At 39.9% G+C, this 11064-nt stretch overlaps 3 protein-coding genes across 3 annotated transcripts in view; 1 reads left to right on the forward strand and 2 right to left on the reverse strand.

Moving 5' to 3' along the window:
* PCYB_111110 (hypothetical protein) overlaps positions 1 to 217 on the reverse strand; it is a gene marked incomplete at both ends in the record, with an annotated part of 7967 nt that extends 7750 nt beyond the window's left edge. The window contains one exon of the mRNA XM_004222989.1: positions 122 to 217. Within this exon, the coding sequence (XP_004223037.1) occupies positions 122 to 217 (96 nt within the window). The remainder of the gene's footprint in view (positions 1 to 121) is intronic.
* A 1588-nt stretch (positions 218 to 1805) lies between these two features.
* On the forward strand, positions 1806 to 3263 carry PCYB_111120 (hypothetical protein; the record flags this gene model as incomplete). Its single annotated transcript, XM_004222990.1, has 2 exons — positions 1806 to 2946; positions 3121 to 3263. The coding sequence occupies 2 exons, from the start codon at positions 1806 to 1808 to the stop codon at positions 3261 to 3263; spliced, it is 1284 nt and encodes a 427-aa protein (XP_004223038.1).
* A 696-nt stretch (positions 3264 to 3959) lies between these two features.
* Positions 3960 to 10458, reverse strand: PCYB_111130 (hypothetical protein; the record flags this gene model as incomplete). The annotated part of the gene is made up of 2 exons (XM_004222991.1): positions 3960 to 7708; positions 7776 to 10458. 2 exons carry the CDS (start codon positions 10456 to 10458, stop codon positions 3960 to 3962), a joined length of 6432 nt encoding a protein of 2143 aa, XP_004223039.1.
* Positions 10459 to 11064: the final 606 nt, after the last annotated feature.

Genomic DNA, 11064 nt, shown 5'->3' on the forward strand with positions numbered 1-11064 from the left:
GACCAACAAAGTATTGCAACCCATCTGATAAAAAAAAAAAAAAACGTACAACACATGATGCCGTCTCAAGGCACATAGCTCTTCCCACAAAACACCAATCTCAAGAGGCACGTAACATTACTTTATACAAGACAGGCTTAATCTTGTCATCCTTTGTCAAGCACAAATGTAGCAGGATATCGTCGTAGCTCTTTTTCTTCACCTCCTCCGCGGACATTTTTGGAGCAAAATGTGCCAAAAAAAAAAAAAGCGGAAAAATGTGCAAACTCGGTTAGGAGAAAAATATGCAAAACATGGGCCACTTAATTTATGCAATTTTTATAATCCTTCACTTCTACGTTAGCTTCAAAAAATAGAGAAAAAATGAACAACAAAGTGACCATGCAAAGCAGCCTTCCCTTTTCAGCATACCCTTATCACCATCTTAAATCTGCTCCCGGTGAACATCATATGACGCACGGGAATCATCACCTGCCGTGTGCTACAAGCAGGAAAAAAACATGAAAGGAACAAAAAATGGGAAAAACATTTTGCCAAAATTGAACAATTTAAAGCTAAGCAGTCGTAATGATGACTTGTACAATAGATTAAATTTAAAATGGTGGAAAAAAAAAAATAAATAAATAAAACAAAATGACGGGTCAGCAGCACAAAAAAAAAAACATTACCAAATTGCGCTATTTAAAAATAAAAAGTTCGTTCAAATTTTTTGTAACTTCTCCAGTTTGTTAATCTTAAAAGTGTGTTTCAAATTATCCAACGTGGAAAGGAATGGCAGAACTTCCCCAATCAGGCTGCCTCAAAGGGAGTCCTGTCAATTTATGTCAGTTCCCCAATTTTAAAATGTCGAAGCGTCCCCTGTGCGGCACTACGTTGTTTTGTCCTAAGTGACAATCCTCTTAAAAGGGAAATCTTTCCCCCACGAAGCAACGCCTTCTTCACATTTTATGCAAAACGCAATGTGTGTTTTACCCCAACACATTTTTTGCATCTTCATACCAATGAGGAATAGCAAAAAAAAAAAAAAAACTTATACTGTGTCACTCCCTACTACGAAGCGTGCAGAGCAACATCGCACGAAAGACAGTTACAGCGCCTGCGCTGCTGCACAAAAATGGTACATAATGTGAAAATAGGAAAAAAATAAAACGAAATAAAACCGTTTGATGATTCCTCTTCCATGAAGGCACGCTCAGTTCGAAATTGCAACCTGTGCACATAACTATGCGGGGAATCAACCCATTTTGCACATTTTTCAATTTCAAAAAAAAAAAAATAGCCAATTTTGATGACGCAAAAAAGTGTACATACCTGAGGGTTACATACCCTTCTGCATCTCCTACCAAGACGTGAGAAATAATTCCCAAAGAAGAAAGCATCTTTACGGCCGTCTCAATTTTTTCACTTTTCTTAATTATTTCTCATTTCGGCGAATACATCTTTAATTTTCAAAAGGGAAAAGTTCAAGCAGAGCTGTTCCATAAAGGGAGTGAGAAAAAAAAACAGTCCCCTCGGAATTTTGTTCACCTAATTATTTCTCCTTTTTAATAAATCTTTTATAAAAATGTTTTTTTTCCGCCGAGGTGTCTGCTAATGACTGTTTAGTTGTTTTCCCCCTTTTTTTTTTTTTTTGTTCTAGTCTTGTTTATCCCTTCAACTATTTGTTTAATCAGCTGATGCTTTTTTGGACTTATTTGTTTTTCCCCATTTGTCTGCTCATTCTTAGTGAGCACATCGCAGCGTACCTCTCCGCACCGCATCACCATTCTGCAAAGCAACACATTGTCTAGGGAAAAAGCAAAAAAATGAAATGCTCCCCATTCCCATGCAACAGCAACTATTACTATGATGCCCTTTCCAATATAACCCCATCTGATGATGAACAATTTGAAGAGCTAATCAACAAAAGAAGCAGGCAAAAAAATTTACACTACAAGTTAGAAAAAACGATCAATCAAATAATACACGACACGAAAAAAAACTGTGATGTTAACTCAGATTTTGAACAAGTCGAGAAACTTCCAAACAAAAATTGCGAATCTGTTTATTCGGATGATTGTCTAGACGACATAGACATCATTTTGAAAAAACAAAAAACTAAAAATATGTTTTCAAAGTTAAATAAAAATGACTCCCCTGGCCACATCACACTTCCCTCAAAAAACACCAAACAGAGAATTTACTCATTACGTGAATATAGCCAAGAGGCAAAAGACGTAGGCGGCACAATTAATGGCAACAATGACAGCCCAAAAGTTGAGATCCCAAATGAGGAAATAATTGAAAACTTTAAAAATGTTCTTTGCAACGGTTTAAATAAATACATTAAGGATATGTTGGAAGAGGCAAAACAAGGTTCTCCTACTCAAGCCGCATACAAAGCTAACGACTATGCAAATCTGAACAGCTCGTACTACAAAACAGCTGATACTAAGAGTGACGTTTTTAATGAGGAAAGTACCAACCGGTGTGAAGTTCCCCGTGAATATAATCCCAACATGAATGGAGAACACTCACTCAAATATTCCAATTTCGAACTGCTGAATCGAAAAAATGAAAATACACATGAAAGCAAAACACACGACACTGAACAAACATTTGAGGTTAACACACGTGGGAGTAATAAGCAGTCGAGAGCCCCCAGTCCTGGGACGCGCAACAAAAATGAATATGCTACCCCAACTGCAGTTGCCAAGAAAAACACCAAGCTGCGGAAAAAAAACTACAGACGTAAATGGACAAATTTGAACAGATCCAAATATACGAAAAATGTTTATCTTTCGAAAAGAAAAAAATGGACAAACGAAAATGCCCTCTCCTTAAATGAAAAGAAAACGGTTCGCTGGAAGGATACTATCGAAATGTACGATAAACGAATAAACGTTCCCAGGGAATACCTAGAACGGCACTCCATCAAGTCCGTAGAACGGAATAGCAACACAAATGGTAACGTTTACACAAATGGTGATCCTTACACAAATGGTAATCCTTACACAGGTAGTACAAACAAAAAATAAAATTAAGACATTCCAGTTCTTTGCACATTGAAAACCCTTATGAATGTCCACATCGCCAAAAAGCACACCTCCGTTATATGATATTATTTCGCTTTCTCTTTAGCCAAACTGCCCGCACTGAAGCAGCACCCCATGTATAATGCATCGCGAATGAACTGCACGTCCGGCTCAAGTGAAGATTTTGCCTTCAGCCATTTTCAGAAAAACGCCAACAATGACAATTTAGTAGGAAAGTTCCGTTTTTAAGTGGGTCCCATGTTAAGGTACATTTCTTTGTTGAACCTCCAAAACTGCTCAAGCGGCTTAAGCACACTTTTCGCCACAACACACAGGCCTGCCTACAACGTGTCTTTCCTTCAGTGCCCGTTCCAGGACAGCCGCAACATTAATTCGCAAATTATCACTTAATTTGCAAATGATCAAACTTGAAAAACAACTCGTGTTATAACGTCTTTATATGACCCCTCCCCCCCGTCGAAAGGTTAACTAAAGCAGTTCGGCTATGCGACAAGAAAGGAAAAATTTGAGTGAACGGTAGGCGAGCTAATGACGGAATGGTGAAGCAGAACGACTGCCACAAAAATTTTCCAATTTCCAATTATAAAAAAAAGTAACAAAAAAAGGGGAAGTTTTACTGCGCTTTAAAACCACGCAGAATCGGCACAAATTGACACAGTAAACAAATTCAAACGCAAAAATGGGGAGAATTAATCTCTTTCGTAAAAAAAAAAGAAACATTGCGAGGGATTAATTATATGATCAAAGTGGACCCCTAACATGCACACGCCTCAGAAAAACAAAAAAAAATCGAGCAGTAAATTCATCACCCAGCAAGTGAGGGATTTCGCTATCTCTATGCTTTCGCTATCTCTAGCTTTCGATTTCGCTTTCGATTTCGCTTTCGCTTCGCCATCGCGTTAGCTTTCACCCTTTTCGAGCCTATCACTGCGACGGATGCACGTAAATATGCTTCGTCCTAGCTAGAGGGAAAAAACAAAACGCGTCGTCCTCGAAGTGGTAATAGCAAAAATTTATTTTGCACTTAACGGGCAAAGTGGAAGAGCAATCAAAATTAATTTGAACAGTTTTTTTAAATTCAACAATTATGGTACTTCTAAATGGTGTTGCATAACCGCGCGGACTGTCACCTGCACATCGGAAACTTTTTACGTTCCATTCGCTAACGTCTATTTTGTGACAATTCAATTTGTTTATTTTTTTGAATGGACCACTTCGCCTTTTTATCTTTTCCTTTTTTTCTTTCCCTACGTTATCATTTTGCACTTTCAAATATTTGTCCTCCAGTTCAAAATCGGAGGTATTCTTCACATTTGGGATTTCCACCTTTGCTTTTTTTCTCTTTGCGAATAGAGAATTCTTTGTGTCTTTCTTGTTTGTCTTGTTCATATTTTTTAAATTCTTCAGAGAATAATCTTCCGCAAGGATACTTTCGACGATAAAATTGTATGTTGTTAAGTTATTGCTGTGCCGCCTTCTTCGGTATTGACTAGTGCTGGGCGGACGAGTAGTCTCCCTCACTTGGCACTTCTCCGTGTTCACAAGGAAAATATCCTCATACTCTATATATAAAAATAAGCTGCCAAAAAAGTACCTAACATGGTAAGGCAAATTTAAGAGGACATTTTTAAAATTTCCTTGATCGAGCTCTTCCAAAAATGCAAAAGATTCCATTTCGAAGGATAGCTTAATTTTTATGTCAAAAAAGGACAAAAAGAGAAAAGGAAAATTCAAACACTTGTTATAATTTATAAAATTTGTATTCTTCAAATGTTTTAAAATAATTTTTAATATCTTGTTTATTAAAACATTTACTGAATATGTGTTACTCGCATTTTTGTTGTCCTCTCCGTTTAGCAATTGATCCACCCCAACCAACACATGATTAAATTGTTCCATCGAATCGACAGCTTTGACGTGCCTCCCTTTCTTCGCCTTGCACACAAAATTGTCAAAAAAATTCTTTTCCTTAACCTCAAAATTGTTCCATACATTTTTACCACTTTCAGGAAAACTGCAAAAGCAATCTTTCAACGCTTTAAACAGAAAAATATTCTCCTCGTAGATTTTACTTATGATGGTGTGAATTATCTGCGATATATTTGTTGTGTAAAAATAATTTGCACTGAACAGGTAATAAATTTTAATAAAATTTTTGTTTATTTTATGATTTATATTGATAACCTTTTTATGGTAAAAATACTCCGGAAATTTCTTCTCAAAATTTATAATTTTTTCCCGCCTTGGAATTCCATTCTTCTTCCCTTCATGCAAAATTTTTATTTTCGCTTTCAAAAATTTAAACTCTGAAAAATTTCGCCTTTGTAAGATCTGCCTTCCCTCGGCTACCCTTCTCTCCATTCCTTTACCTCCTTCGGTACCGCTTCCACACAATTTTTCAACGTAGCTACTCACACTATATGGCCGAATTTTATTTTCCCTTTTATCTTCACCGCAATTATTTTCAGACGCTCTAAAATTGTTAGCCTGTTTAATACCCTGGTCATCCCCTTCTTCAATGGACCAATGCAGTGTGCTCTTCAAATCGACAAAGTCTTTCCTATGCTGCTCCTCCATTTTTACATTCTTCTTAATAATCGCATCGAGAACCTTACGTTCTTCCTCAATCGTGTTGGACAAATCAATAGTTGTGTCCTTTCCAACGGGGCTACCATCTGCAGGGTGTTGCGCCAAACTGCTTAGTCTTTCCTTCCCTACGCTGCTGTTCGAGAGCTCCCCCTGGTTCGCTACACTCTGACGAGAAGATGGCACTTCCAAACAGGTGGTCACCGTTTCTACAAACGGATCGTCACCCAAAAAGAGATCACTCAATAAAGTGTCCCCCCTGTGGAAGCAGCACAAATGGGTGAACCCCGTCTTCTCCTGGTGTATCAGCCGAGCCGCAATCAATTCGACGCTAATTTGTCGCAAATACTCCTCATAGTGTGCAAAGGGCGGATCATTCGGCGCGTAAGAATCCCTTACCATAATTTGAAAAAAAAGATTACTAGCCATGTGATCCTCTATCATGTTGGATATATGGCGGGAGTATTTCATGTAGGGTTGTTTAAAATGTATTAAGTCTCCGTCAGGGTCATCCTTTGTGTTATCTCCACACGAAACGACGTCCTTATTGCTGTTCATTTGTCTCCATTTGGCCATTAAATCTCTTCCTATAGAGACCCCATCTTCTAGCCTTTCACTCACCTCCTCGCGTTTCTCCCCAAGTTTGGTTCCCTCCTCCAAGGGGTTAATCACACAGTTCAGCATTCCCATCAATTCGCTACTCTCACTGACGTAGTTAAAATTTGAATCCTTAAACATTTCTAAATATTCCAAAAAATGGTGCGTCTTTAAATTCGATCGGTCGTGCAATAAGTGCCATATATTTTTTTTAAAAAAAAAACAATTTTCTCCAAAAAAGGAAGCATTCTTGTTAAAAAAAAGGTTAAGGATACTAGATATGTACACATAACAGAAACTCCATTCACGATCGCATATGCTTGGTTGCACACAGTGCGGGTACTCTAAAAAGGCGTACATCTGATGGGTTAGCAATTCCAGTGCTACCTCTTCCTTGCACGGAAGGCTCTGCTTCCTACCCGCTCTGAAATGGGTATCCAACAGGTTTACCTGACTGGTGGTACTGCTAATTTTTGTCGTTTCATTCGCTTCACCCCTCCTGTTATCTGTGAGGACAACCCCATCCTTCCCGCCCCCCTCGTTGGTGCCCGAACACTCGCTCATGGGACTTCCCCCATGGTCCTCCTCCTTCTCCTTCTCCTCCTGCTCATCACCACCACTTCTTATCACATTCAACATGTGGGCATTAACTTGGGTCTCTCCCTCTAAAGCGTCATTCAAAGCGCCATTCAAAGCGCCATTCAAAGCGGCATTCAAAACACCACTCGATATGTAGTACCCAAATCTGTGAGACCAATCGAACAAATTAAAATGAGGTAAACAATTGTCACAGTTCTGTACAAAACCCTTTCCAAATTTGTTAAAAAAGAAAGAAAAAATCAAACTAGGGTACTTAAATGACAGCACAATCAAAACGGCGTAAACAGAACACCATTCTTCATTGTTGTGTATCATATGGTCCACAAGGTACACCTCATGCTCATTAACATTAGTGTAGTCTTTCGCCTCGCCAAAGGAGTCCTCGTTCGTTGGGTTAAGCGACGGATGCGTGTTGTACTCATCTGTGATGCTACTACCTGTACCTCCCCGGATGCCACTTCCCCTACCAGTCACCCCATCACCTGTCCCACCCCCGCAGTCGTTTTCCTCCCCCAAATTCCTTCTCAAAGAATCATCAGAAATACTTTCAAAGTCCATGAAGTGGATGTTCGTCTTATAATGGAAGTTATAAATGCACAAATTGCTCAGCAAGTTCAACACAACGTACAAACCACTCTTTTCGTATTCACTGTAGGATAACATGAGGAATATGAATTTGCGTCTTTCCTTGTTCAGATTCTTCAAAAGGACAGATATATATTTATTAAAAAAACTTTTATTTATCGGAATGATGTGCGAAATTTTGCTAACCAAATAAGTCACGTAACTAAATATGTGCACATCTATGTGGTTTAAAAAGAACACGATGTTTTTTTGTATTTTCACTGATCTCTTTATCTTGATACATGTCAACGAATAAATCGAATATCCTGAGGATGAAAAGCAAAATGTGTTGTTCATCCTCGTCGTCTATTTTGTTCGTCAACCAACCATTACTTGGATCGCTATTAAAAATTGTTTCAAAGTTTGTTAACAAAATAGAGTTTTTTGTTTTGTACTCCCTTTCCTCTACATTTCTGTAGCTTCCAACTTGGTCATTTGTGAAGTTTGGATTTCCATCCTTTGCATTTTCGTTCCAATTATTTTTTGGCCACTGCTGATTTGGTATGCTGCTCACATTGGCTTTATACAAATTGGCGTTTTCTTTTTTCGATCCCATATTTTTTTTAACATAACTGGGTTGGGAGACACCCCCCTGTTGGGAAGCACCCCCTTGTTGTGAGCCACCCCTCTGTTGATCACTTTCCTTATTGGGGGGGTCTCTCCTCCCTACTTCGCCACCATCCCGCGTGTACACCTCTGAGCACATGTAGCTACTTTTAAAAAAACTCAAGTAATACTTCTGCAGGTTTATCATTTTTCCCGTGGTGTGTCCCCTGAACATGGTCCCCTTTTTGCCCAACAGGCTTCCCAAAATTAGGGGTTTGCTGAACGGGGAAAACACCGCAGAGGGGTGCTCATCACTCGGTTCGCTTTGGCCGAGAGGGTTCTCCTTTGCCTTGTCGATAACGGTGTTGCCTAGATGGTTCCCCACCTGGTTGCCCATGTCACTTCCTACCCCCTTTTCTACCCCCGTTTCTGCCTTCTTCCGCGCCTCCCATCCCCCCTGAGCAGTCCCTTCCTCCCAGCGCTTCCTCTTCAACATGCCCAACACGCAGCAAAATGATTTGAGAGACTCCACCCGGACCATGCTACTCTGGCTTTCAGCACAAAACGAGAACAGAGTTACAAAAGAATTTAACATTTTTAAAAATATTTTCTCGTCATTATTCAAAACCTTGGTGTTGTATTTTAAATTTTTCTTCGTCAGGATGTCAATCCCATCGATGTTGTTCTTCAAACAATTTACAAATAAAAAAAAAGCGTACGAAAGGTTGAAAGAATCTCTTCTAAGCATAATCAGAATTTCAAACATACACACCAGGCACTTCAAATTGGCTACTTTTAAAATATCATTTTGTGCAAAAATCTTCACACATACATGGGCATAGATATTTAATACGATTCCGAATATACTGTAGTGGAAGTGGCATTGGTTTGAGAAATTTATGATTTTCTTTACACACTGTAGAAGCTGTATAATGGATTTCACCAAATGAATGCATTCCTTATCTGTCACAGTTAGCATACGTTTTACTTTGTCTGACAGAAGTTTTACTATTTTCTCTAAATAACTTTGCGCAAATTCTTCTTTCTCTTTTTTCTTTTTCTCGCTGAGCATCTGCTGGTCCATTTCCTCTACTTGCTCTGTATCTACCGGTTCTACATTTGAACCGGAGAAGTTAGGTTCCCCCATTTCGCGTTTCTCCCTGCCTGAAATGCCGTTCATCGTCGCACTGCTATACAGATTAAAACCGCTACAACTGCTTCGACTGTTGCAACTTTCGCACCTACCGCAATTGCCGCACTCGCTGACTTCCTGGCCGGTACTCTTCGCCGCAGCCCCGTACAGAGAGTAACCACCCTGCTGACCCCTACAGCTGGCTGTGTCCAAAACGCAACTGCGCGTACTGGTACCCACATCGAAGAAGGCGCCCAAATCATCCCTACCCCCCTCAACTCCATTCATCCCATTTGCTGAAAACTCAAAATAGGTATCCTCCGAATGCTCTCCCTTCCCAGGGTCATTCATATCTAACAAGGATTTATTTCCCATATTGTTAACAAAACTCATGTTGTAATTATCGACAGGATTAAACTCGTTTTTCTTTACCTGACCAGTCATACTATTATTGACAATTTTGTTACTTTTAAAATATTTTTTGCTATAAAAAATGGTTCTATTTTTGTAAATCTTATGTGTATATGCCAAGTTCAGCTTGCTGGGTGAGTTCGCAAAGTAGTGACCGCTATTGAATCGGTAGCAATTTCTTTGGGCGGGATTACTTCCACCTCTGATGTTTCCTCTAACATGGTTTGCCTTTCTGTTGTCCGTTCCGCCTGCACCTTCGAAAGTGCTTCCACTTGTGATAAAGCTGTCACCTGATGGTGCTCCAGCTGCCCCTCCCACTGCTCCTCCCGCCGCTCCATCCAGCGAAACGACGTCCCCCCCCTTAAAGGCGGACTGATTATCCACCCTTCCAGTGTTTACTTCATTGAGATTTCCCACACCTCTGTAAAGCTTCCTATCAGTCCCCAGGCCGCTACTTCCATTCTTGTTTAATTTTTTATTTTTCACATCGAAGGAGTTCGTCCCTCCGTCCACATTTGTAGTGAAATAGTTCCCATCTTTGTCCTTCCCCCTTGGTGAAATATTCACATTTTGTAAAATGCCTTTTCTAGTTTTATTTGCACCGTTGTTTATTACCCCTCCTTGGTCAAATCTGTGTACGGGTCCGTCTCCCCCTATCGCTCTGGGGTCAACTCTTAGGTTCTGTTGAAGCGCCTCTCTTTCGTCTCCTTGGACGGGGCCGAAATGTAGGCTGTTTATATTTATATTCGCATTTATATTTGCACCTGTGTTTACGGTACCCTCGTAGGCCTGACTTGGAAACACACCCTTTCCGCTGTTGAAGTAAATTTTTTTTTTAATTTTTCTCTTTTCCTCTTTAAAATTGTTACTTGCAGCACTACTGTTAACATTGCCCTTTGGTTTTTTTCCTTTCAATTCCTTTTTCATTATATGTCTATCTGGTTTTTTTATGTATGTATTAAAACCTTTCTGTTCGTTCGCTTCTTAACGCTTTGGTCTGCTGGGCCATCTCATGATCGTGCTCTTCGAGGGGGGGCGGTGTGTGCAGAGGGGCCTCACTTCGGATAGCTCTTTTTTTTCAGCGGGTCTCCTTATAGGTGTAATAATTCTTTACTCACAAAATGGGCTCCTCCTTCACTTTCCTATTTGGAAGAATCCCCTTATAACGAACGGAAGCAGGGGAAGAAGTAGAGGTACAACTGCAGGTACAGGCAGAGATACACCTACAGGCAGGGATACACCTACAGGTAGAGGTACACCTACAGGCAGGGATACACCTACAGGTAGAGGTACACCTACAGGCAGAGATACACCTACCGGAAGAGCGTTCTTGTGGCCACCCCTACGCTACGTTTGACTCACATACACAAGCAAATGGGCGTATGTGACTCCTTTTCCGCCTTTCCCCATTAAACCTTTCCAACGAAAACATATATATGCTCACCACCCCTTCAGCTACATGCATGCGAGGATTGATATATACGCATATATAAATAATATACCTAAACAAAACCACGCACAAAAAAAAAAAAA

The sequence above is a fragment of the Plasmodium cynomolgi genome, chromosome 11 (genome assembly GCF_000321355.1).
Source record: "Plasmodium cynomolgi strain B DNA, chromosome 11, whole genome shotgun sequence".
In the NCBI taxonomy this organism is placed as follows: domain Eukaryota; phylum Apicomplexa; class Aconoidasida; order Haemosporida; family Plasmodiidae; genus Plasmodium; species Plasmodium cynomolgi.